Below are 26,842 nucleotides of genomic sequence, written 5' to 3'. Positions count from 1 at the left end.
GTAAGATAGGAAGTTAAGATTCTAAACAAATCTCACTAGTAGGATCATTGTCTCATAAACGTTAAAAAAAAATCTGAATCCCCTGAAGTCCCAACCAGTCGACAAACTCATAAAATTTGTACAAATGTGCATTCGGAGTTTTGGAAGCTCTTGTTGAATACGCAAAAATTCAAATAATTGCAATGCAGATTTCTAATATTACAAAAGATGTCATTTTAATTTTTGCCATCAGGTGGCAGCTTAGGGTCAAAAATGAAAAACACAAAACACCACTAACAAGGAATGTACTTCATTTGCTTCAAAAAATTCCTGGATTGTTTTCACTTTAGAACAACATTTCTTCCATACACTTAGAGCTTGTCAATACTTATTGTGATGGCAATCAGATAATTTTCTAGATAAAATATCAGAAATTTATCCTTAAGGACATGTATAAAAGCAAATTTCTCTCAAACTGTAAAGCAAAGCATGATATTTTGCTTCTTAGAGGTTAGTAATACAAAAGTCCCATGTAACTTTGGAACACTATAAAGTAACTTTTGGCTTTTACTGAGAATATAAAGTGTGCTTTATCAGAATAATAAAAATATTTTGCAGATGTACATATACAATTTAGTCTTTTCTCCCCGACTCAAGTGCTTCATATGTTCTCTAGTGAAGTTCTTTGTTAAGTTCAAGAGTCAGCATATTATTCATGTTCTCTAGGTACAAGATATAGGCATGTAACTACTAATATGGTCCTTACTCAGCAGGGAAAAAAGATAGAAAACATATAATTCAAAAAAGTTTAAATGTTGGTTAATTTCCCAAAGGCATAGAAAGTAAACAATGTATCATGCATTATCCACAACACTTTCTATTAAAATAAACAGGTGTTATTAATCATTTTCACATATTCAAGTGTTAAGTACAGTATGATTCAAAGGCACCCTTTGGCCATTTATAATCTAGTTAAGTGAAACATTTGTTATTGATGATAAATTTGAACTCCAAATGAATTATAAACAAGGGACTATGAGAACATCAAGGAGAACTGGAATGCTTCCAACAGTAGGAAATGAGAGGAAGTAGCATTTGAGTTATTTCTAGAAGGATAAATAAATAGTGCTGTAAAAGTCAGGCAGATGAGTCAAGGGCATTCAAGGTTGAAGGAAGATAATGAAAAGCCATGAGGGTGGGAAAGTGCAAAATGTATTTGCGAAGCTGCCAGTAATCTAAACCTAGCATGGGTGAATTGTAGAAGGCGCAGGGGGATGGCTATGAGTGGAAATGAGGTGGGCGAGACATTGTGTGAATGACAGTGAACGAAATGCCTTCTTGGGCCTTAGGATCAGATCTGTATTTTACAAAAAGAACTGGCTGGCAGGTTGCCTGCATCTGAATTAGTTGGTTAAAAAATATCTCAGACCTCCAGTGTTGTGTAAGTCAGTTTTTACTAGCTCATGAGAGCCGATGGTTAAATTTTCAGAAACGTTGTAAGCTGGTTGTTAAACATGGTCATTATTAAAAATTAAATGATATAAACTTACCATCAGTTATTAAAACAAAGGTAATAAAAACTCAAAATTATTCACTTCCTAATTATTTTACTAAATTTTGCTATCGTTATTCTTATAGGTTATATATGTTTATTGTATCTGTATGATGGAAGGAAACACTAGACAATGTTACCCATTTTTTCCCCAACATTCAATCTTATCGTCTTAATAGCTTGAAACTGGCCATGGTGGAAGTATTCACACCGTGGAAATCTGCAAGCACTGCAAATCGGTGCTCCCTCTCAGCACTCACTCCCACCCAAGAACTGGTGTGTTAAACATATACCAGCACACTACGGTTCAGCTTCTTGTCCTGGAAAGCCAGTGGTAGGGAACAGAAACAAGTATTCCTAAATCAGTCCACAAGTGATTCTAATGAGCGGCAAAGTTTGAATACAAATACATTTTGAAGTTTAAACTATTTCCATAAAAACTTTTCCATCAAAAGCAAATTGGGTTGGCTCTGGCCAGGTGGCTCAGTTGGTTGGAATGTCATCCTGTATACCAAAAGGTTGCAGGTTCGATTCCCAGTCAGGGCATATACCTAGGCTGTGGATTTGATCCCTGGGAGGCAACTGATCCATGTTTCTCTCTCACATCAATATAACTCTCTCCCAAATCAATAAACATATCTTCACAAGAGGATAACAAGAAAACAAGCAAATTGTGTTGAATATTTATAACATAACACTGTGCCATATGAATCACCAACTTAAAAGGCCTAACAAAGCATTCTTATCTACATTTAGTTGGATGGGTTCTGAAATATGTTTATTTCATTCTGATATAGTTCAATTATAAGCATTATGGTTACATTAAAAAATTCTATAAATCATTTACTATGGTTTGCAAAGAATAAAGCAAATTAGCGACTTAACAAAAATACACACTATTCTCTTATTTCCAAAACAAGATCAACACAGATGAAGACAAGTGACTTAGCTGTAGAGTATATGTGCAAGTCTTTATAAACTTAATGCTTAATTTTACACAACAATAAGCCATTATTTTGTTTGCAAGAAACAGTAATGAAATGAGAATACAGTTAAAGATAAATTCAGCAAAAGATAACAGGTAATATCAAGACTTATTCCTTGATAGCTAATTTTTCTTCCCTAATTACTGAAATCATTGAATCCAAATTATTGTATAAAAGGTTTTTTTGGTGGGGGGAGTAAAAAAAAAGAATTAAAAATAAAACTAAAAGCAATGTGCTAATTTTCTTTTATTTGTCTTAGATTTTAACTACAAGTCCTCTCCTTAGAGTGTAAGTCTTAAAATGGTGCAGTGGGTCAAGGGACTCCCTTCTTTCCAAGGCCGTATGATTTCTATAACGTTTCCATGACACATACACAAGGACTTACTGACTTTTAGAAAGCCAAATATTTCAACAGAATATTTTGGAATAAGTAGTGTTTTACCTCATGGACTTCTTCAAACAATGCTCAGCATACACCTAGTGTACATAAGGGTAACTTAATTATTACCCTTATTTGATCTTTTCCATCTCCCAAATGAGGAGTGCTTCCCCCTGAAATCATCTGCCTTCATTGGTATGCAATAGATGTGCTAGAAAAATATTATCACTTTAGGCAAGCAATTATATTTAATTCTCTCTTGGCTAACTCTGGTAGCCTACTTTAATGATGTTCAGTCACAGAAAATCAAGTCATTGCTATTCTACCCCTAAGCTTCTATTACACACCTGCCATGTCAGAAGCATAATTCATACTGGACATATTTATGGTGATGGCATCTACTGAATATAAAACAAATAAAAATAAGGTTCTTAGAGTTTTGTATCCATAGCCATCATAGGGAGGATAAAGCAAAATAATATGCCAGGAAAAGTGCTAAGAAAGAAACCGGAAAAATTACACATGGAAGTCACTCTGACCCATATTTCAGAGAGGACATTTTAAAATTGAAAGAAGTGGCAATGTGTGAAGAAAAAGTGAACAGTCTTATTTTCAACCCAAACCTTCCTACTCTGGTCATAATTTACTAGTTGTAATTTGAAATTACACAAGAAACCAAACCACAGACTGGACACTATTTTCAAAGCCCAAAGATATATAGGTAAACAGTATGAATGAGTTTGGCATCTAGCAAATCCTAGTTCTATTCCTATTACCTAAAAAATCAAACCATTGAATTAAAAGATTAATATGGCTTCTGAAAATTAATGGATATAGACATTTCCCTGACCGTTAGTGGATCTTAGTTAATACATGAGGTCCCACGTATTGACTCCCCTTCTCAGGTGACTACCATGTTCATTCTCAGGGCAGCAGACAGGCATTACTGTTCCTATTTTACAGTTAAAGCTGAAGGTTAGAGAGACAGTTAAGTGGAAAAATAACTGGTTTGAACTTAGAGGACCTGGGTTTAAATCCAGACTCCTCTCCTTCCAACTTGGTGATTATAGGAAATTCTAACCTCAAAATGATTGAGACAAAAATAAAAATCATTAGACCTAAGGATAAATGAGGAAGCTAAAAACAGGAACCTTTATCCAAGGAATATTTTTGTATTACACAGCACTGTTTCTCTAAGTCCATCTCAACTCTAAAAATGAAAAAAAAAACCAAAACCCAAAAACCAGTTCCATAAAACTATTAAGTAATAACATCAGAAACATTTCTCAGACATATAAAATAAAATTTAAAACTATATACATATTATTTCACACTATATATAAAATCATGTTTATAGAAAAAGAAGTGGTTATCCCTCCTGAGAGAAATAAGATTATTAAAGGGACTTTTAACTTTATGTATTTCTATATTATTTGAATTTAATTTTTACAGTGGTATATATATATCTATGTTTCACTTGTATAATTAAAAAGAAAATGGGCTAAGAAAAATAGTTGCTATTAGGGTGGTGATGTTCAATAAATGATTTAAATAAGCCTTAATGTTGCTATATTGTTTTATAGTAAAAAATAAAAATAGTAAATAGGAATTCATCTATTTATTCAACAAATATTTACTGAGTGCCTACCTACAAGCTGTATATATTATATAGTTAAAATACTTAAGATTAACTGCCCAAAAATGTTGTTTACTTCTTGATTAAACATATAAATTGCATGTCCACTGGGTAACCAGGTATATTTTAGAGAATGGGGATGTACTGAAGAATTATTAAGGACCAAGTGTAAAAAAGGAGAGATAAAAAGTAAATATACACAATGTGTACGTGCAATTGTAGAATTGTGCTTAGAGGGAGTAGTCAATAAACTGGGCTTCCGGGGAACAACCAGGGGAGGCTTCCCGCAGGAGGCACTGCTTGAGCCATGCTTGAAAGTTAAAACTTTAGTTAACTGGGTTTATGAGGCTGAGAGAGCCACATTAAACAGAGTAGAAACTACTCATTCAGTAAATGAACACCTACTCTGTACCAGATATTTCCTGCCCCAATGAAATTTTCTACTTAGATAACTACCACATATACAACTATACAAGATGACTTCAGACAGTGAAACGTACTATGAAGGACACAGAACGTGGTGATATGACGGAAACTGGAAAAATTCCTTTAGATAGTGGTCAGGTAGAAAAGGTCTCTAAGTTGATACCTGGGTAATAAGAAGGAGCAAGCCACATGAAAAGCTGGAGGAAGAGTTACATATGTAATATTACATTTTCTAGTAAACAGTTTATATACTAAAACCAGGTAAAATTAATACTTTATCTAAAATGCTATTTTAACATTTATTCAACATAAAATTATTAATAAGATCTTTACAGTCTTTTTTTGTATAGTAAGTATTCAAAATCCAGTTGTAGTTCATACAGCACAGCTCGGTGTAGACTAGGCACACTTCAAGTGCTCAGTAGTTGCTATATTACTGAAGCTGTATCACTGAATAATGTGGTTAGTAAGTTATATTACTGAATAATGCAGTCAGTGGGAGATATTACAGGGGACAATGAATTTGAAAAGTAAACTCTGGAAGTAGTACTAATCAGAAAGCTCTTTTGGAAGCCCAATGAGAAATAATGAGGACTAGAACTGAATGGAAGCACAAGGGATAGAGACGTCAGACAAAATTTGAGAACTATTTGGGAACTCAAATGAGCAGGAATTGAATTGTGGGGGTGAGAGAAAGAGCAGAGTTAAGGGTAACTCCTCATTTTTAACGTGGGTAACTGGGTGGGAGAGTGTCATAGACTGAGACAGAGAACATCTCAGGGAAAAAAATGAGTTCAGTTTTGAACATGTTGACTTTGAGGTACCTATGAGACATCAAGATGAAAAATGTCTAGAAAACTGAAAAGCAAAATAATCATGAGACACAGATTTGGGAGTCATGTATATGTAGACAGTGGTTGAAACCATTTTGAAACCAGCAAAATAAGACAAGCCCCTCAGACCAATACCCCTCATGAATACAGACACAAGAGTCCTTAACAAGATATAAGCAAACAGAATCCTTAACAAGATGTAAGCAAAAAATAATTATATACCACGACCAAGTGGTATTTATTTCAGAGCTGCAAGGCTAGCTCAATACTCAAAAAATCAATAATATAACTCACCAAAGCAATGGAGTAAAACTCAGGGAAAAGTCACAGGATCATATGAAAAGATCTAGAGAAAGCATTTGAAAAAACTTCAACATTCATTTATGACATAAAAAAACTCTCAGAAAAATAGGAATAGAGAAGAACTTCCCCAATGTGATAAAGCTTCCTTAACAAGAAAACCTACAGCATTAGCTGAGAAATTTGATTTATTATACCTATTAATGAAAAACTGAATGCTTTCCCCTAAGACTGAAAATAAGGCTAGGGCACCTGCTCTCAAACACAGTACTGGCAGCTTGAGCCAGAACAACAAGGAGAAGAAAGAAAATAAAAGGCACAGAGATTGGAAAGAGAGAACTGAAACTGCCCCTATTTGTAGATGACATGATTGTCTATGTAGATAATCCCCCGAACAAAACAAAACAAAAAACTCTTAGAATGAATGAGTTCAGCATGGTCACAGGAGATAAGACAGACATACCAAAATCAGTGTATCTCCCATGTACACTAGCAATGAACACACGGGCACCAACATTTAACGATACAATTAACATACTTGACAATCACTCAAAAATATGTAAAATACTTGTACACTGAAAAGCACAAAATGTTGATGAAAAATGAAAGATCTAAATATAAGGGTGGAGGTCCAAAATACCTGAAATTTATTTATTAAAAATCATGTACTTATTCTTTCATGTTTAAACTTCAGTCCCTTTCAAAGTACCCTCCATTTGATGCCATATACCTACAGAGACGTTTTTCCACTGCTCAAAAACAGTTTTTGAAGTCACTGAAGTGCTTCTGCTTTTTTGTTTCACCTCTTCCACACTGGCAAAACACTTCCCTTTGGGGACTTTTTTCATTAGGGGAAACAAAAGAAGGTCACTTGGGGTGAGAGCAGGTGAGTAAGGAGTGTGGGGCACGGGGAAATGTCCATTTTGATCAAAAGCTGCTGAACATTCAGTGCAGTGTGGGCAGGTGCACTTGTCAATCACTCATCACGAAATGGGCAAATATGCTGAGTCTGAAAAAAAATTTCCCTGAAGCCAAACACAGCCTCTCACAACCACACCAGCTAGTACACTGATACAAATGGGTTACTAGAACACTTGCCTGGCAGGGGAAGCCTACACTGCCTGTCTTCCAGAAGATAATTCCGTTTTTTGGAGGGGTTCCCCCATCATAAATGTAGAGAGATAACATGTCCATGGATTGGAAAACTCAACACAGTAAAAATGTAAATTTCCCCCAAACTGGTAGATAGGTTTAACACAATTCTTACTAAAATTGTGGGAAGACATTTTGTAGATATAGACAGTATTATTCTAAATGTATATATATATATAATAAAAAAGAACTAGAATACTCAAAACAATTTTGAAAAAGAGTAATGAAGTTGGAGAAATGAGTCTACCCAATTTCAAGACTTATAACTACGGTAATCAACATTGTGTGGAATTGGCGAGGTAGAGATTACAGATCAATGGAACAGAAGGGAGTCCAGAAATGGACCCACACAAATATGACCTTTGGCAAAGGCACAGAAGCATTTTAACAGAGGAATGATAGCCCTTTCAACAAAAGGTACTGGAGCAATTGGACATCCATAGGCAAAAATATGCTTCAACCTGTCTCATACCATTCACAAAAATTAACTCAAAACTTCACAAATTTAAATGTAAGACATAAAACTATAAAACAAGAAAAAAAAGACAGAAAACCTACAGGACCTAGAGGTAGGCAAAGAATTCTTAGATTTGAAACCAAAGGCATGATCATCAAAAGGAGAAACTGATAAACTTGACTTCACCAAAATTAAAAACTTTTGCTTTGTGAAAGTCCATGTTAAAAGGATGAACAGAAAAGCTGCAGACTGGGAGAAAATGGTCACAAATATTATCCAATGACTTACATCCAAAATACACAAAGGACTCCTAAAACAACACTAATAAAACAAATAACTAAAAAAAAATTGTCAAAAGATCTGAACAAACCACTTACCAAAAGTGCAGAACAGAGAGCAAATAACCATAAGAAAAGATGCTCAGCGCCATATGTCATTAGGGAATTGCAAATTAAAACAGCAACTAGATACCATTACATACTTATTAAAGTGGCTAAAATCCAAAAAACTGACAATACCAAAATACAGAGCAACCCTCATTCACTGCTGGCAGCCAATATGGGAAACTGCCTGGCGGTTCCTTACAAAGCTAAACACAGTCTCACCATAACATCTAACAACAGCACTCCCTGGTTGAGTTGAAAAGTCATGACCACACAAAATTAGCACAAAGACATTTACTGCAGGTTTATTCATAATCACCAAAAACTGGAAGAAACAAAGATGTCCATCAGCAGGTGAATGAACAGACCAACATACCCATACAATGGAATATTGTTCAGCAATATAAAGAAATGAGCTATCAAGTACAAAAAGACATTGAGAGAACCTTAAATGACTATTCCTAAGTGAAAGAAGACAGTCTGCAAAGGTTACACCCCGTATGGTTCCAACCACGTGACATTTTGGAAAAGGCAAATCTACAGAGATAGTAAAAAGATCAGTGGTTGCTCAGGGGGAGGAAAGAGAGGAGTACACAGGTGAAGCACTGGAGATTTTTAGGATAATAAAATTCTTCTATATGAAACTGTAATGCTGGATACATTTCAGTATGTGTTTGTCAAAACCCATAGAACTGGACATCACAAAGAGTGGGTCTTAATGGAAACCAGGGGCTATAGCTAATAATAATCTTCAGTATTGGTTATTAAATGTAACAAATATACCACACTAGTGAAAGATGTTAATAACAGGGGAAACTGCAAAAATGGGGTGGGTAGGAGTGGGGTGGGGCAGGTACATGAAACTCTATGTACTAGCCGCTCAATTATTCTGTAAATCTAAAACTACTAAAAAATCAAGGTGATTAACCATTTTTTCAAAGACTGGGAGAAAATATTAGTAAACATTATTTAATACAGGGCTAGTATCTAAAACATATAAAGAAGTATAAAAACTCAATAATAAAAAAATAATAATCCAATTAGAAAATGGGCAAAGGACACAAACAGATATTTCACTGAAGAGGATATACAGATGGCAAGTAAGCATTTGAAAAAAGGTTCAACAAAATTAAAACCACAATGAGATAATCACTACACACCCATCGTGATGGCTTAAATAAAAGCCCTGGCCGGGTAGTTCAGTGGGTTAGAGCATTACCGCAAACACCAAAAGGTTGCGGATTGGATCCCAGGTCAGGGCACATACCTAGGTTGTGGGTTTCACATCCGGTCAGGGTGTGTATGGGATGCAACTGATCGATGTTTCTCTCACATCAATGTTTCTCTCTCTCTGCCCCCCGAAACCCCTTTCTCTCACTCTCCAATCAATAAATATATCCTTGGGTGAGGATTAAAAAAATAGTGATGTCATAAAATGCTGGCAAGAAACTAGATCACTTTATATTCTCATCACTATTGATGAGAATATAAAATGGTACAGCCATTCTGAAAATAGTTTGGTAGTTCTTAAAAAACTAAACATGCAGCTAATATATTACCCAGAAATTACACCCTTGGGCATTTATCATGGAGAAGTGACAATTTATGTTCACCAAAACCCTGTACATGAATGTATACAGCAGCTCTATTCACAACAGCTTGAAATTGGGAACACCACCACTGTCACTCAGTCGGTGAATGGTTAAACAGTGATGCACCCAATATCATGGAATGTTACTCAGCTATAAGGAACAAACTATTAATTCAAGCAAAAACCCCAGATGAGTCTCCAGACAATTATGATGAGTAAAAAAATAGCAGATCTCAGTTACAGGACTGTATGATACCACTTACATAGCACTCTTGGAATGACAAAATTATTAAATGGAGAACATATTAGTGGTTGCCAGGGGTAAGGGAAAAAGGAGCACAAGAGAAGAAACAAAGAAAATTTCTGTTATTCAAATCTCTTTTTAAAGCAATTTAATGTAAAATATAATGGGATTGTTAGTGTAGTATTTTATCTTTTTTAAAGATTTTATTTTATTTCTAGAGCGAGGGGAAGGAAGGGAAACAGAGGGAGAGGAACATCACTGTGTAGTTGCCTCCTGCACACCCCCCACTGGGGACCTGGCCCGCAACCCAGGCACGTACCCGGGAATCGGATGCATGGGAATTGAACCTGCAACTTTATGGTTTGCAGGCTGCTGCTCAATCCAATCCACTGAGCCACGCCAGCCAGGGCTAGTGTAGTATTTTAAATTAGCACAATGCCAAGTAGAGAAAAGCTACTCAAGAAATACTTTTTAAAGTCAAATTAATAATCAGAAGCAAATGATATCAAACAATTGATTTTATGGCATCCGCAAGATTTAAGCTAATATTGACAAATGACAAACTCTAAAATAATGTTTCTTGTTGTGATACAATACTCTATTTCCTCTCTGCATTAAACTAGAGAAATTACAACAGAATATCAAATTTCAAAAGGGTTAAAGATTTGAGCTACTTTCAACAGTAAGCCCCAAATAAAAACATTTATCCAAATGACTTAAAAATATTTTTGTGTATGTCTTTAAAAAAAAAAAAAGAACAAAAGTTTCCCTGGAGAGTTTTTTAAAAAATGACTGTTTCTATTCTAGTACGACTAAAATTTGGAAACCAGGCGCAGCAGCCCACTATTCAGGGTAGAAGGAGGGGAGCACGCTGGCTGCCCCCAGAGAGGAAGGACTGCAGCACTCGGTGTGCCCGCTCACAACAATGGGGCGACTATGCGCACTGGAGGCCTGAGCTACTGCGGGGGAGTCCTCATTAGGGGCACAGCGCCCCTTCCAGAATGTTAAACAAGAAGGGACCTGGAAGGGATCTGGGTGGAAAACAACAAGCAAACATAAATGAACTCAGCTTTTAAGTCAGCAGAAAATCACCCCCCCCCCAAGTGTCTTTAAAAGGCTAAGAGCAAATAACTATAAAGTTTAAAGTAAAATATGGAGCATTTTTAAAAGAAGTTTATTATTTTATATATTCATAGAACGAGAGAGAGTAAAATACACTAAGAATGTGTATTTTAGAATGTTACAAACTGTAAATGAAAAACAGAAAACCTAATGAAGTGCTTTCTCCCCATCAATGCGGGGGAAGCGACTACACAATGGCTTTCTCTATGATGGTACCTCCCACAGGCTTTTCCTTGCCAAAGCCAAGAAACCTCAAGGACACACAAAAACCATTTAAAACCCTTTCCTGTCTCTTCTAATCCCAATTCTAACAAAAAACCTGAAGGATCTGGCATCAAATTTAAGCTTGTAATGATGTGAATTCTTAAAATATGGAGATTGGCTGCTAAGGGCATTCCTTTGTTTCTAAAATCAATGATGGAAAAGAAAATATACTGAAATGTTTAAAATGTGTTTCCTTCTTATTGCAACAAGTGAGGGCTATCTGCCATAGTATCACAGTCTCCCTAAAACGGGCCTAAGCTACTTCCTTAACTTAAAAAAATGATTCTAGGTACAGAGTTAACTCTTGTGCCTCCATTTTTACAAATTATGCAGATAACATAAGACATACCTTTGGGAAAAAATCTTGAAAATACCCCCCAATAATGCTGTTACTATGGTAACTCTTATAGGCTAGTGCTCTGAAAAGACTCATATCCCTGAGTTTGAACACAGTTACTTCTCCATCTTCCACACTTCTCCCCTCATTAAACTTACCCTTTGCCATAATAGTACATCCACACTCCATAGAAAAAGATCTGCCTCATGAACCATACAGATCCTATTCTTTTAGCCAATGATTATTTCCAAAGTTTATATTTTCTGATGCCTTTTCTCTTGGAATATTGCCCAAGAAAGCAATATAAATCAAGTAATACTTCTGATAATCACTATCAAATTTTCTGTTGTCACTCCGAGTTCTCTTTTCAATATTTGCCCTCCCCTCCCCCGTTCTAGGCTTTTTGGTAAAAAAAAAATTTAGCGCTATAAATACTTAACATGCAGCACTACGAAAAGTGTTTTTCTTTAAATTTAAGGATATGGTTAAGCTATATACCTAATGGTCTGTCTAAAAAATGCGTGCTTTAAAAAAATTTTTACCGTGGGTATGTAAATCAAGTTCAGTGAATAAATGTGTTACTTGAACAAAAACCAAACACGTTTCTAATTGATACTTGCCCCATACAAGCCTCCTCCCACTGAAAGGTGATCAAAAAGGTTTCTCTTACAAGGACTTTCCACAAAGACATACATATACCAGCTCTATATAGCAAAGAGAATTATATTTCACTTAATGATAAATTCCAATTATGTAGTTAAGTTAGAGTACATAAGGTGATTTCATGTACATTACCTCATTTAACCCTTACAAATTGTGAAGTAAATGGAATAGATACTATTATTTACGTTTTAAAGGTGTGGCTTTGGGGAGAAATAAAAACAGCCCTAGGCAGAAGATGAACAGAACTAGGAAACAGTAACACTACCACCACTCACAAATTACACGGCCCTGGGCAAAACGCCTATTGGGATAACTGGAATCCTCCCTCACTCACTGTGGACAGCTTGACCCCTGGGCTGTCTTCTGGGTACTCCCTATAGAGGCTGTGTTACGGACTTGTGCTGCATGTAGGCTTTCCTGCTACTTTACTTACCTCTTTACCCTTTATTTCAACGTCTTTTTAAAAATTATCATCATGGTAAAAAACATAAGCATAAAATTCACCACCTTAACCATTTCTAGGTGTACAGTTCAGAAGTTTTAAATATAGTTGAACTGTTGTATAACCAATTAATCCTTTTTAACTTGACTATTTCCTCTAGTAGAGTATAAATTATTAAGGGCAAGAATTATGTTTTGTTTGCTGCTCTATTCTTAGTGCCTAGCAGAGCCTGATTCATAGAATATTCTCAGTGATACTCACTAAATGATGCTTGTTCTCTCTCTCTGCATCTACCTACCCACGCACTTAGAATTAAGAAGTGAGGTGTTTATACAGGAGTACATCTAAACATGTTAATTTAAATAAAAACTTTTTCTAATGCGGCAACTGGTTTTCTCATTAGGGTATATGGCAGATATTCTCTATAAATTGAATGAGTATTACCTGCAGTTCCAAGACTTTCTTTTTCCTCCAAAGAATGTGATAGGGTAAAAGCATTTCATCAAAAAACACTGCACTGGCCAACATTACTAAAATTAACAATATTTTCCTGGCTGGTGTAGCTCAGTGGATTGAGCGCGGGCCTGCGAACCAGACAATCACGGTTCGATTCCCAGTCAGGGCGCATGCCTGGGTTGCAGATCAGTTCCCTGCAGGCCAGTTCCCAGCAGGGGACGCACAAAAGGCAACCATACATTGATGTTTCTCTCCCTCTCTCCTTCCCTTCCCCTCTAAAGATAAATAAATAAAATATTTTTAAAAAATTAAAAAAATAAAAATAAAAAAATAAAAAATAAAATAAAATTAACAATATTTTGATTTTCCTAATTGTTTCTCGAGTATGTCTGGCTAAAGAAGGAATCTCTAAAATCAAATATCATATTGATCCTACACAAGCTTTTTGGTTTACTGTCCAGAAACAGAAGGTGAATGACTCTAGTGGCCAGTTAACAAATCCTTTTTTACTCAGTTTATGCTCAATTCTTTACTTTATTCAGTTTATTTTCAACAAAAATATCTTGACAGATCACTAAAAATAATTATTGATGATGGACTATTCTGCAATTTTTTGGTCACAAAACTCAGGACTTGTCCAAAAACATGGAGTGACACTGAACAACAGAACTTCGATTCTCATCTATACAGCAAAGTCAATAATGATTCTCAGAGTTAATTTCTGTAAAAACTGAAAAATACAATATTAACAAGTTATATAAATTTATTTCATTAAGAGACATGTAACAATTATTAAAATTTATAATGTATTTATATTATTATTATTTTAAAAGACTTCAATTTTTTACAGAGAGAGGGGAAAAAGAGAGAGGGAGAGAGACATCAGTGTGTGGTTGTCTCCCTTGTGCCCCCCCACTGGGGACCTGGCCCACAACCCAGGCATGTACCCTGACTGGGAATCGAACTGGCAACCCTTTTGTTTGCAGGACTGTGCTCAATCCACTAAGCTATACCAGCCAGGGCTATAATATTATTTTGATCAACTACAGATAATAATCAGGGTAATAATAATTATAAGAGAGAAAGAAAAATTTATTTTCATAGCACTTTCTAGTAATAGAAAATTAATAATTTAAAATAAAGTTCAGTGGGAAATAGAAGTAAATTTTGTAACTATGAAAGAAATACTTCCATTTAAAAAATAAATCATGGTAAGTATCATACTTTTATATTTAGATTACTTAGAAATGTTTAGTAAAACAATTAGCAGTTTTGTTTTAAAATGTGAACATTTCAAATATACTGGAAAACTACATTTTTGTTATTTAAACTTAAAATGCAAAATATCCAAGAATTAATGATTTAAATAACAATGGTTTAAAATAGTAAAATTATAGTTTAAAAAATTCTTTGAAGGGGTATATGAGCAAAAAAAAGTCTGAAACTACAATACTATCAAACCACTGCTTCAAGCCTTAGGTTTTTAAATTTGGAGTGTTTGCAGATTTGAGGAATTCAGATTTCAGCTTCTTACTTTATAAATGGTATCAGTATAGTTGAAGATAAGCCCTAAATTCTAACCAAAAAACAGTACTTATTTTTATCCAGAATGAGAGAAAAGTAAATGGTTCTTGAGCTATCAGGTTCCAAGGATCAAATCAGTTGCCTAATTCACAAATTCTCCAGTAATACCCTCTAGTAATAACCAAATCATGACGCATGACCAGCTAGCTGAGTAACAGCATTCCTCATCAAGAATTAAAATTATGAGAGTTTTAAGGATGTGCTTCCTTCACTTAGGTACTTAGTTAAATGATTAACAAAAGTGCCTACTTAGTGGTAAGATTATTAGCTGAATTATCAATATTACTGTACCCACAGAATCTACTGCAAAAAGTGGGAATGTGTTATAATGTGTTCTGGAGACTAAATTGAAAGCCTTACGAAAAAAACCACCTCCCTAATCTTCCATGACCATTAGATATACTTTAGGTAAGCAGCAGTTCTAGAACGCTAAGGCTCTTAAAATACAGTATCCCCAAAAAAAAGTTACCAACAAAATTTACCAAAGTATTTAAAAACAATGGTGATAATTTCCATTGGTAGCATTTCTTCACAGCCCGCTGATGACAGTGCAGGCTCTCAGGTGTGGGCTGATACTGATTTAAATAGACAAAGGATGCATTTGAGTAAAAGGAAGCGAGATCTTTGACAGACAGTTCTTCGAAAAAGGTTAAAAATTCAAAAGCTGTGACTGCATGTGGCTCAGAACTAAAAGCTTTTTTCTCCTCCCAACATAAGAGCAATCTCAAGTAATAACTGGTTGCCATGGAGATAAGAAACTAGAGAGATCAGAGAACTCAATTTGCAGTTAAATGGGCTGGAAACACTCTATACAACTTGGTAAAGGAAAGCGATTAAAAATATACATGATTGCCAGAGGGACTCTTTTTCACCTAGCATTTCCCAACCTCATTAATGAACAAGTCTAAAAAACCCAATGAAAACCCAAGGTACCCAGAGACTGAACCCATTAAACATGATTCAGGATTTTAAACATTGTCACAAATCCTTCTATTCCAGAAGACTCTGATTCTTTTTAATGGTACCTGTTAGTAAATATTGGAACGAGACTAAAATTGTGTCCAAGAACAAACTAGTATAGCTGAGGGGACTGGAATTTCAGTGAAAAAGTATGCAGAGTTAGAAACAGACTTAAGGACAGAAAATCTGGGTTTTGAAAAACCTCTTCAGAGGCGATCATAGAATAATACCTTTGTGAGTGCTGTAAAGGGCCGCAAACGTCACCATGAAGAAAGTGGTGGAGTATTTCCCAGCATTGACTAAATGAGGAAAGGCCCTTCTAGTGTCCCGGTATCGGCGCAGGCACTGGATGAAGCGAAGCCAAGCGGGAATGCACTGAACAATGGCCCGCACACCATATGAATATTTGTGGCAAATTTCTTGCTCTGTGAAGATTTCAAAGAAGAAAAATTTACAATTAAAAAATAACTTGTTCACATCATTTAGTCATATACTGTAACTACCAGCAAGTCCATAAAATCAAGGAGCGTGGGTTTCAGAATCACTTTCCTCTTTGTTACCTACTTTATTCTTAATCTTTGCAGTGGTAAATTAGCCCAGGAGAGAAGGTAAAATACATAGGAAGAACCTAATGGGCAAATCTGCCATCCCAGGTTTCTGATTACCTCTTCTGAAATCACTTGTCTGCAGTGTGGTAAAACCATAATAAAACTAGAAGGTGAGTATATTAGTCAAAGAGAAAACAGTTAGCCCTGTATGTGAAAAACATCTGGAAAGCCTACAAATAAATGTCACTGGTGACTCCAGTCAATTTCATGAACTCCAAGCCACTGTAATATATCTGCTATAGGTTTTTCATGCATCCATGAAGAGCAGATTGTATTTTTAAGTGAGAAGAATGGAGTTGATAATCAATTTTTCTTCCAATTCTGGGAATGCATTATAGTGTGATCAACCTACAATACAGTTGTCATCTGCTGGCAATCAATGAAAATGTGTTGGCACTGGCTTCATGAACTTTTGTTAGTCAGATGTTACATAAGCTGTCTAAATTTAGTCTTTGTCATTAAGGCAAAGTTCCTTTATATCTTGAACTTCTGGTACAAACTAGGAGTGGGAAAAAAGAGCCAGCAGAAAAACAAGGTTCCCAGTAAAATAAAAAACAGACATGTGGCTTTTTCAAAGCACCTGATCTAACTCTCAATAATCAGTATTTTTGATCATTAAAAAGCAACACTGGGAGGCAACTGTCACTAAAGCATATGTGATATAACTACTAATGTACCAGAATATTTTAGTTTTAGAATTCTTTAAATGTAAGTTGTAAATCTTTTGGCAAATGAATGGCTAAAATCATAACATAATTTAAGAGGCAAATAATATCAGATAGAGATGTCTAAGAGTGCCAAGTACATTTAATTAAGTTTGCAGTATTACTGGGGGAGCTTTCACCATGCTCTTACATGTCTCAGTTCCCACTCCCAGTATTTCTTGGTTTGCATTGGCAGTTTAGCAGTGTGGATGCACATTCATACCCTACCTGCTAAATTATTTGGCAACAGGCCCCCACTTTCATCCCATTTGAGCTCAAAACTGTAGAAGCAGATCATATATTCCAGGTCCATCAGTATCACTGACAGGCTGTTCAGCTGATCGGCCAGCCAGAAATCAGCAAAGCCTACCTTATGGAAGGGGGCTGTAAATACTCGAAACTGGGAGAAAGAAAGAAAAATGGGAACACAGAAAAACAAGAACATTTATATTAAATTTCTCTAATTCACGTCTGACCATGCAGCACGATTACTTTAGCTGATAAAATGGCAACCAATGAATCAATCATAAACACAGGGACCTGGCAACAGTGGCTAGGTTGAGAATTAGTAGTAAAGGGAATGAGCTGAATGCATAACTAAGAAAGGAAGTAAAGGGGGGCGGGGAAAGGCAGAAATAGCTACACTTAGAAAACGGAAAGCAGAGAGTGTGAAGGGCTGAAGTCAAAAGCAGAGAATGGCAGAAGGTAGAAGTGCTGATAGGATGTGTAACATTAGGCTCTAGGGTAAATTCTGCTCGAGGCCCATGTGTTATGATAATTTCTGAAATATTCTCCCATCTTAGCTGGGATGGAAGCTCGGCACTCCCTCGCTTACAAAGTATTGAGAGTAAGGGAAAGGATGGTTCCTCTCATGGTTTGGAGCGTACCTTCTCTAACCAACATCACTTTCCTTTCATTAATGCCATGGTAATGATGTTATTTGTCTTGAAATTATACCACAAAAATCAGCCCATACCTTACTGTTATGAAAACAATGAATTCAGGTTAAATGTATTGAGCACTATAATCCATGTTGTGTATTTTTCTCATAATGCATTTCTCATAATCCACTAACTGTAACATGTAACAGTTCTATGAAATAGGTTTATTTCTCATACCCCCATTTTACAAAAGACCTACAACAAACTCATCCTGACCTCTTTGGTGGACACCTGTTAACCACTGCAGAGAGAAATCCACACACTGCAGAGAGGCATGATTAGATACTAATGTAATCACCAGAAATAACCTCAATTTGTGCAGAATGCCTTGAGAGAACTTGAGTGAAGTGAAGACAGGATAAGGGGAACTTTAATCTTCACCCTGGGGGACCCTTTCTATCTAATGGTGACAGGTGACAATGGACTCCTAAAACAAGGAATTCTAAGTAGCCAAAATAAATCTGTAGCTCTCCTGCCATCTAACTATATTCATTTAGTAGACATATTCAGCCTGAGACCTAGCTTTTTCTTCTCAGACTTGGCTGGGTTTTTTTTCTATTCTTTCTCTAAATATCTCCCTTTATTATTTCAGGAAGATAAATGGCTTTATTATGAATCAATCCTGGGTGTCAAATACCTGTGACAGGTATTGCCTTGGAACTTTGGAAGTTAAAACAGCTGTCTGCAGGACAAAATACAGACTTTGACACATTATGTACTTGTGCTGATACATTCTGAGTCCATGGCTCGATCTCCTGATCACTCTTTCGGTTAAGTCGTACAGCAAGCCACAGAGACAAGATATACTGTCTGAAACTATAAGCTCCAGACACAGCAACCTCTTTTTGGGGGTGGAGGCACTTAAGGGTTTGAGATGTTAGCTATTTATGCATGAAAAGGTTCTGGTACCAGTTTATATGGTATTTTAAGGAACTCTAGGGTATAGAATAGACTTGAGACAGAAACAAGAGGATAATCTAGAATACACCAAAGGATCAGAACGTCTAACTCAACTTCTAGTCATTTTGTGAAATTGGTAGCCTAGGACAAATTTCTAATTTCTCACTAACATGAGACATACTGCCATCACTCTCGTAATCTGCCAAACCCAGCCTCAAAACCTGGCTCACACAGAGAACCTCCATAAGAGCAGAAGAGGAGGAGAATGCATTAAATAAGAAACTGAGAGACAGAGGGATGGGACTGAAAGAGGAGGGGAGTGGCATGAAAAGAGGAACTGGGAGGAAGGGATGAAAGAGAGATGAAGAAAGGAAGAAAGAAGGGGGTAATAAATGCTGGTTTCATACGACTAATGAAGGACAATATAATTACAATCATTCATGCATTTAACAAAGACTTATTAAGTATTTGCTATACATCAGGCATTGTGGAGGTATAGAGATAAATTAAAAAATAATCTACTCTCAAAGACCTCAGAATGATGATTGAGCAAATCACAGCCTGGCTGGGCAAATAAATACCTAAAGAAATAATGAGAGTCCTGTGTAGTAAGTGCTATTACAGATATACATACAAAATACTCTGGAAATAAAAAAAGGGAGCAAGTAGCTCAGTCAGAGATAAGGTTGGGGTGGTGGTAGAAAATAAATAGATCCTACGTAATTCCTTAACATTTACATAGCCAAATTCATCTTAGATTTATCTGAATTCTACCTTTTGAGTGAGAATTTTCCTTCTTCTTTTCTTGTTCTAGCTAAGGTCCTTCAACTTCTACTCTTTGATTTTGATTAAAATCATAACGATTCAGTAAGTAATAGTTACTAAGAAAGCTAGATACAGTTCTGGATATCTGATGTTTTACCTATATATACACAAAGAAAGCCACTAATAAGTTAATACGAAGGATATATTCTAACATCTAAGTTAATGCAGATAAGTGGCTAAGGAAATGAAGTTTTAATTTCTATTTTTATAGGCTTATGAATAATCACATTATTTCCAAATTTGATTTTTATATTTCGTTAGTTTGATCCACTCAAAGTTAAACACTGTAGATAAAGTAACTACCAGGGCTAGCTGTTCAATGGTAGTGTTTAAGAGTACAGACTTCTGGGCTCATCTCTGTTACTTATTGTGTGACCTCATTTAACTGCTTTAAATCTAGGCTTCCTCATTTATAAAATGTAGATTAACAGCAGCTCCAACCTCAAGGTTGATTAAAACTATGTGCAGAACAGTACATTATTAAATGAGAACACGTCTCTCATCTATTCTTATAGTAGAGACATATAAAAATTTTACTATATAATTAAAGAAATATTGGAAAAAAACAACTCCTAAATTATATAGCAAAGTAATGTAAAAACTTTAAGTAGACTTCTGTAAGAATAAGATATTTCTGTTTAGAAAATCTGAGTCACTGTTTATGCTTCCTAATTGGATTTCCAATTAGAGCAAATACAGATCTGAATAGAGGATGTATGTATGACTTAATGAATGTAAAAAAAAAACAACAAAAAACTATACTGATTTGATATATAACGTTAATATCAAAATAAATCTATTTCCTATACAAAATTTTAAAGCATTTTTTGGGAGGAAAGTGGCATGTATCAATTCGATTCAAATTTAATTATGGGTGTAAATGATGCCCAGTGCCTACCATTATGGCCAAGTGACATGTTCTTTTCCAACTAAAAACTAGAGAAGAAAGAAGGAAATATAGTTTTACTTCAAGATGAGGCTTTAATAAGAACTATATCAGAGAAACATAACTAGGGTGGAAACATTCTTGTAAATTTACTGGAAATAAATCTAAGGGTAAGTTTTCTCAGTGAGATTTAAATTCAAGTAAGTTGACAGGTCAATTAATATTAAAATGATCTGTAAACAACATATTCCTATTTACAGTTATTATTACAGTTGTAACAAATCACAATGTTTCCTTCTGTATTTTACTGCTTCTGATAGCACCTTTTATTATTCTGTTATTTCTTGTTATTGTATTAGCACTGCCAACCTCTTCCATCTACAAATCCTCATTTATTAGCACATAGCAGATGCAGAGATAAATATCTACTCAACGGGGAATCATTCTGCTAATAAGAGTAACTGGTCATGCGTGAATCATAGCTTACTATTTAAACAAAAAAGGGATGCACTGGGGAAATGCTCACTTAGCATACAATGTATACAACTATATTACTTTGTTATTGCAATGATACAATCATATTAACACCTGAGTTTTCTGAGTCTTTCTGAGTCTTTGAAATAGTTATTTCAAAATAACTATATAAAGATTTCACAATAACTGAGGCAGAAAACAATAGGTGTATATAATCTTAAAGTTATTTCCTTGTAACCAAATAATAACAGCTTTAAAACTCCACAAAGTTTAGTAATAAAAATGACTAATAATCTCAAAATAACAAAGGCAATCTAATAACGTACTAGCTGGAAATGATTTTAGTATAGATTTTAAGAGACATAAAAATGGCTCAAATATTCATCTTAAAAATCCTCTAAAAATTATGTTTTTGAGATAATGATAAAACCTATTAAAGGTAATGGTATTCTTATGACTTATCAAAATACTCTTGTACATTTGAGTTACATACTCGGAATCCAACCCCAAAGTTAGGCCTAATGGTTAGGTCTAATTTCCTTAAAGGAAATTATTTACTTTTTATCTATTTGTGTTTAATGAAAATGGAAGAAAGAGGGAGGTTCTCAATTTGTGATTTAAAAAATCCTAGTGGAAAAAATAAAAAATACAAATAAAAAACCAATCAACTTTGTGGGGGAGGAAATCAAGATTTTGGCCATTTTCTTTTCCTGAATGCTATAAATACTCACCTATGTTCAAACATAGGTTGCTTTCTATTTGTTGAATGCTAATTATGTTGGTTTTTTTTTAAATAAAAAGGCTATGTTTTATGTCTTCAGATTTTTAAAAATTTAGTTAATGTTATACATAGGGAGTTTATTGCTAAGAACAACTACAATAAAAATCTGCTAACCATAAGGGACATACAAAAGAAAAAAATAGGCAATAATTGTGGGAATTCTGAAAGTTCGTGTAGAGAATGATCGATTTAATCACTAATCTTCACTCTTCTGTTAGCTGTAATTCATAATCTAAGAAGTAATTATGTGAAAGCATTCCAAACTGATTTTCAATACAGAGCTGGTTTAATTTAGGAGTAAGCAGAAATCCTTTCCCAGAGTTAACATTACACTATCACACACAAAAACACAGCTACTGTCTTTCATATCCTAATACTATGTTCTATATCTTAATACTGAGACTGCACTGAGATCATTAAAAATAAGTAAACTGGAAGAAGAAATAAAATTTATTATAAACAAAGCATCTAAGTCAGTTTCTCAAGTTAAACTTGATCTGGAAAAATATTCCTATTGCTTTTAGAGAACCAACCTTTCATAAATTTAACAGAAAAATAAAATTTTACTACTTGTTAAAAATAGGAAACAGTTCTACATGTTATCAGAGCTGATTAAATAATCTGTATAATGAAGTAACTAAATTAATCATGAATTAATTATTATTAATTTGCAAAATCATTTCAATATCTGGACACTGCATACTCCATTTCTGGAGGGAAAAAATGCACGTGTGCTTTAGCCAGAGACGCTGCGCCGTGCGACATCGGGTGCACCGCGTTCCTTGTCTCTACAGCTGGCACCACTCACGCAGTCACAGCGCGAACCGTGCCTTCTGGAGCCGCACACTGCAGCAGCCGGGGTTTCACCCTGAGCGAAGCCAACACACCATTCCAACAGTGATACATGAATTTCTGGACTTACCAGAAGTTTAAGCAGCCAAAATCGGGATTTATAATAGAAACTTTTGGTGGGGTTGATAAGAAAGAAAACCATAAATCCATAAAGGACGAGTGGGTACACGTATGTGGGGATGACACTAATTGGAGCAAAGAAGCAAGCCAGAAGGCTCAGGCACCACAATATCCCAAGGAATCCAGCAATCTGATAAAGGGTGGGAAAGAGAAAAAAACTGTTATTTTTATTTTTACTGTTACTGAGAATCTCTTTAATAAAAAAAGGTAAGGAAATGTTTAGTTATTAAAGTCAACCAACAGTCCTCTTCAAGCAGAAGACGGATTTTAGTACCCACTAAACCAGCTGTATAGCTCATGCAAACTCTATTTGTGGGACTTACATCTTGCTTCAATTACCTCAAAGAGATGCTGATGAGACAAGTTGCTTCTTGGATTAAGTTCAAAGATGAGCACATGATTTACTCCAGCCTGTCTCCAACCATACGTGTTGATGCCCAGTAGGAAAAGGAATTCAATCAGAAGAAAGCCACCCCGATAGATTCTTATCAAGGGCCATATACTTCTATCTGTTTCAAGTTTAAATATAGCTGAAAGAATATCAATTAATCAGTTAGTTAGAATATTCATATGTCTCCTTTATTATCTTTTCTCTCAATTCTCAATGATATAGCCCTGTCACAGGAACTTTTCTCAGCAAATAAAACCTGAATCTACATTATCTTAAGATCCTGTAAACTTGCTTCTAGGTTCTTTCCCATTTTCATTTCACTCTGCAAAATCCCACCAGAATAATTTTCTTAAAATTTGACTATTAGCATGTTAGTTCATTGTTCCATTAGTGTCTAGAATTCAGGGAGAATCAAAATAAAACAGTTTAGAACCATAACATCAGTTCTGTCAGCTGGGGATTTCTGGCATGATACAATGTCTTTGGCTTTGTTTTGTCCATCATTAGACTGAATATAGTAGTACCTACTTCACAGAGTTGCTGTGAAAATTAAAGGAAATAGTACACATGATAGTACAAATAGTACAAAAGATATATAACGTTTGCTTGCTGAATGGAAAACAACCTGTAAACTGAAGTTATTAAGCTCATTTAACAAATGCAGAAATTGTTTCAGAGAAGTGAAGTGATATCCCGAAAGCCAAAACAATTAACAAACACTGGAGTTGGAACTGAAACCCAGGCAAGGTCTTCCAAAGACTGGTAAGTGTTCTTTCCACAACAGCCAGCTTGATCACCTAGGGCTAGGTTTTTACTGGAGTATTTCCATGCATTCTACATAACAATTGCATTCATCTGAAGAAACTGAACTAGATTAAAAAATGATTATAAATCATACCAATATTAAATCCTGAGCTTATGTACACAGCAATCACTAGAATTAATTTTTAGCAACTGAAAGAAAACTAAGAACACAGGAATAAAAACATATTTATAAGTAAAGTTCATACACTCTTTAAAAGCCATGACAACTTGGGTTAAAATTTGATAATGTGCAACTAACAATCTTAAAGAACAATGTTTGTGAGGAATAATGTGTTCTGTAAAATTATTTCTTAAACATCTGCTCTTTGAAACTGTGTTAGGAAATTGCCATACAAAAATGAAAAATACACAGTGTTTGCATTATTACGATTACTAACAGTCCAAAAGAGGGTATGATGAAGATTTATACAATAACATCTAGTTCTAAGTCATGTATGTTTGCAGGCTTCACTGAGCAGAATTTAATCCTTTATTCATGATTCATAGTTGTCATTATAAGGATAAATACACAGACCAGACTCTGGGCATATAGGATTATTTGCCCTTAAAGCAAAAGTCTTCAAATGCAAGAACCTTTGAGATGTGTCTTTTCCCTGTGTATGTGTGTTTGTATATCATTTAGTTTTGTCTTGGCCCTTTCTCTTGCATCTATTCACACTTCCACCAATATTTTTAACCCCTACTATGTCCCAGGCAGTGTTCTAGGTGCTGCAGATACAATGGTGAACAGGAGATGAGCAGGCATCAAGAAAGTTACATTCCAGTGGGAAAACAGATATTGAGAAACATAAATATGAAATATTATGCCATGTAATTACAAGTGCTCTAGAGAAAACTAATGTAGGCTAAAGGGACAGAACAATCTACTTTAGGGTAGGGTGATCAGGAAAGGCCTTACTGAGGAGGAAGTGAGGGAATAAGAGTAGACATCTTGGGGAAGAGCCTTTTAGGCAACTGCAAGGGTTTATAGATGGGAATGAACTTGGGGTGTTCAAGGAACAGTAACAATAAACGTATGGTTAAGAACAGAGTAAAACTGGGTGTGGGGAGGATGACAGCATGTAAAGTCAGAAAGGCCCATGGGGCAAACTCCTGTAGGGTCTTATAGGCTGTAGTGAGGTCTCAACAATATTGTAAGAGAAGTCATTACTAGATTTTGAAGGAGAAATTGATACAATGTCAGTTATTTTCTTAAAAGAAAGACAGTAGAAGCTATAAGGAGCCAAGAGAGGCTGCAGGGAGACAAGTTCAGAAGGCCACTGGATTATATTAAGGCTGGCACTGGTGGAGGTGGACAAATTCAGAACATATTTTGAAGACGGAGCAACGGGATTTGCTGATGGGACTGGAAATGAATTATATGGGAAAAGAGAGGCTAAAGGTTTCTGGCCTGAGAAACTGATGAAGGGTGATGCCATATTAAAGAAAGTGTACTAGAGGGTTACAAAAACATTGTCCATGTAAGTTTGAGATGCCTATTAGTCATCCAAGTAGCCAATTAAATAGCATTCAGAGGAAAGAGCACATACTCGGGAGTCACGATTACATACATAGTATTTATGTCCGTGGGTCTGAATAAGATTGCCTTGGTAGTAAATAAATGTAGACAGAGCAGATTTCAGGAGTGAGCCCAGTAGTATACACCAACATTTAGATGTCACAAAGGAAAAGTAAAAAAAAACACAAAAAACAGCTAGCAAGGCAGACTGGGAAAGCACTGCCAGTACAGTATAATAGAACAACTGGTAGGGTGTGGTTTTCCGGCAAATCCAATTGAAGAAAAACTTCAAGAGGTGATGACAATGCCACATGCTTCTGTGTGCAGGTTTAGAAAGACGGTGCCCCTGTTGCTGTTCTATGATTCCTTGATGTTGGGAGTGCACTTGCTTCTAGCAATTCCTCCTACCTCTTTCTAATCTTTAACACTATAGAATAGGAAATGATATAACAAGCTTCTTAACATTATATGCAAAGTAATTGTAAATAGGTTCTGGAAGAGATGTGAAAGAGTCTCCGAAAAGCAAAGTAAATAAATCGGTACACGATCTGTATTATCTTATTTACTGTCATCTGTGATCAAGGGACCTAAGGTTCTTGATAAATGAACACTGAAAAAGTGTGAGGAAATTGTACATAAACTCTGGAAAATGATGGAGAACAAGAGTGATTAACTAGCAATGTTTTAAACGATAATAATATACCGCAAGGGAAAAACAAACCAAAACAAATGACTTCCCCTACCCCCACTAATTTATAAGAACAAAAACTTAGCCCTAACAGATTTCTCTTTCAATAACTTTGGTAGTTTGGTAGTAGGTTTGACAGAAGGACAGAATATGACATAGGCATATGTGTAAAAATAATTTAATTCAAAATTTAACCTACTTACCGGCAAGCACAAGGGTAACATTCAATACAATGAATATTCCACAAAATAGGCCAACTCTAAAAGTAGTCCATGCTGGTGCAGGCTATGGACAGAAAAACAGAATTTTGGGTACAGGACAAAATATTGAGTACAGTTAGTAAATGCTCTCATAAATCAGTAGCATGAGCCTCAAAGTTCTACCGTGAAATCAACAAAAATATTTTATGATCTGTATTTTTATAAATCTGAATTATAGAATCATCTTTCATCATTCTATAATACTAGAAATAGAGTTACCATTTATTTGAATTCTTTTACAGAAATCTGAGTCACTAAATAAACAAGATTATAATTTTAGGCTTCGAATTACATATATACTAATTTTCTTATAGAAAAGATTTAAGTGCAATTTAGAGGTCTT

General features: G+C 35.2%; 1 protein-coding gene across 2 annotated transcripts in view; it reads right to left on the bottom strand.

Moving 5' to 3' along the window:
* Nucleotides 1-26,842, bottom strand: part of XPR1 (xenotropic and polytropic retrovirus receptor 1) — a 135,905-nt gene that overhangs the window by 13,739 nt on the left and 95,324 nt on the right. For both annotated transcript variants that reach the window (XM_037145639.2, XM_037145640.2), the window contains exons 7-11: nucleotides 26,443-26,524; nucleotides 23,177-23,367; nucleotides 22,788-22,967; nucleotides 17,287-17,458; nucleotides 15,977-16,171 (exon numbers count right to left, since the gene is read on the bottom strand). In XM_037145639.2, the coding sequence (XP_037001534.1) occupies nucleotides 15,977-16,171; nucleotides 17,287-17,458; nucleotides 22,788-22,967; nucleotides 23,177-23,367; nucleotides 26,443-26,524 (820 nt within the window). The remainder of the gene's footprint in view (nucleotides 1-15,976; nucleotides 16,172-17,286; nucleotides 17,459-22,787; nucleotides 22,968-23,176; nucleotides 23,368-26,442; nucleotides 26,525-26,842) is intronic.

This window comes from Artibeus jamaicensis, unplaced genomic scaffold (genome assembly GCF_021234435.1).
Source record: "Artibeus jamaicensis isolate MK-2021 breed Jamaican fruit bat unplaced genomic scaffold, CSHL_Jam_final contig_327, whole genome shotgun sequence".
NCBI classification, from domain to species: Eukaryota; Metazoa; Chordata; class Mammalia; order Chiroptera; family Phyllostomidae; genus Artibeus; species Artibeus jamaicensis.
The sequence above is the reverse complement of the archived record's forward strand: the minus strand, read 5'-3'. Positions and strand labels throughout refer to the sequence as shown.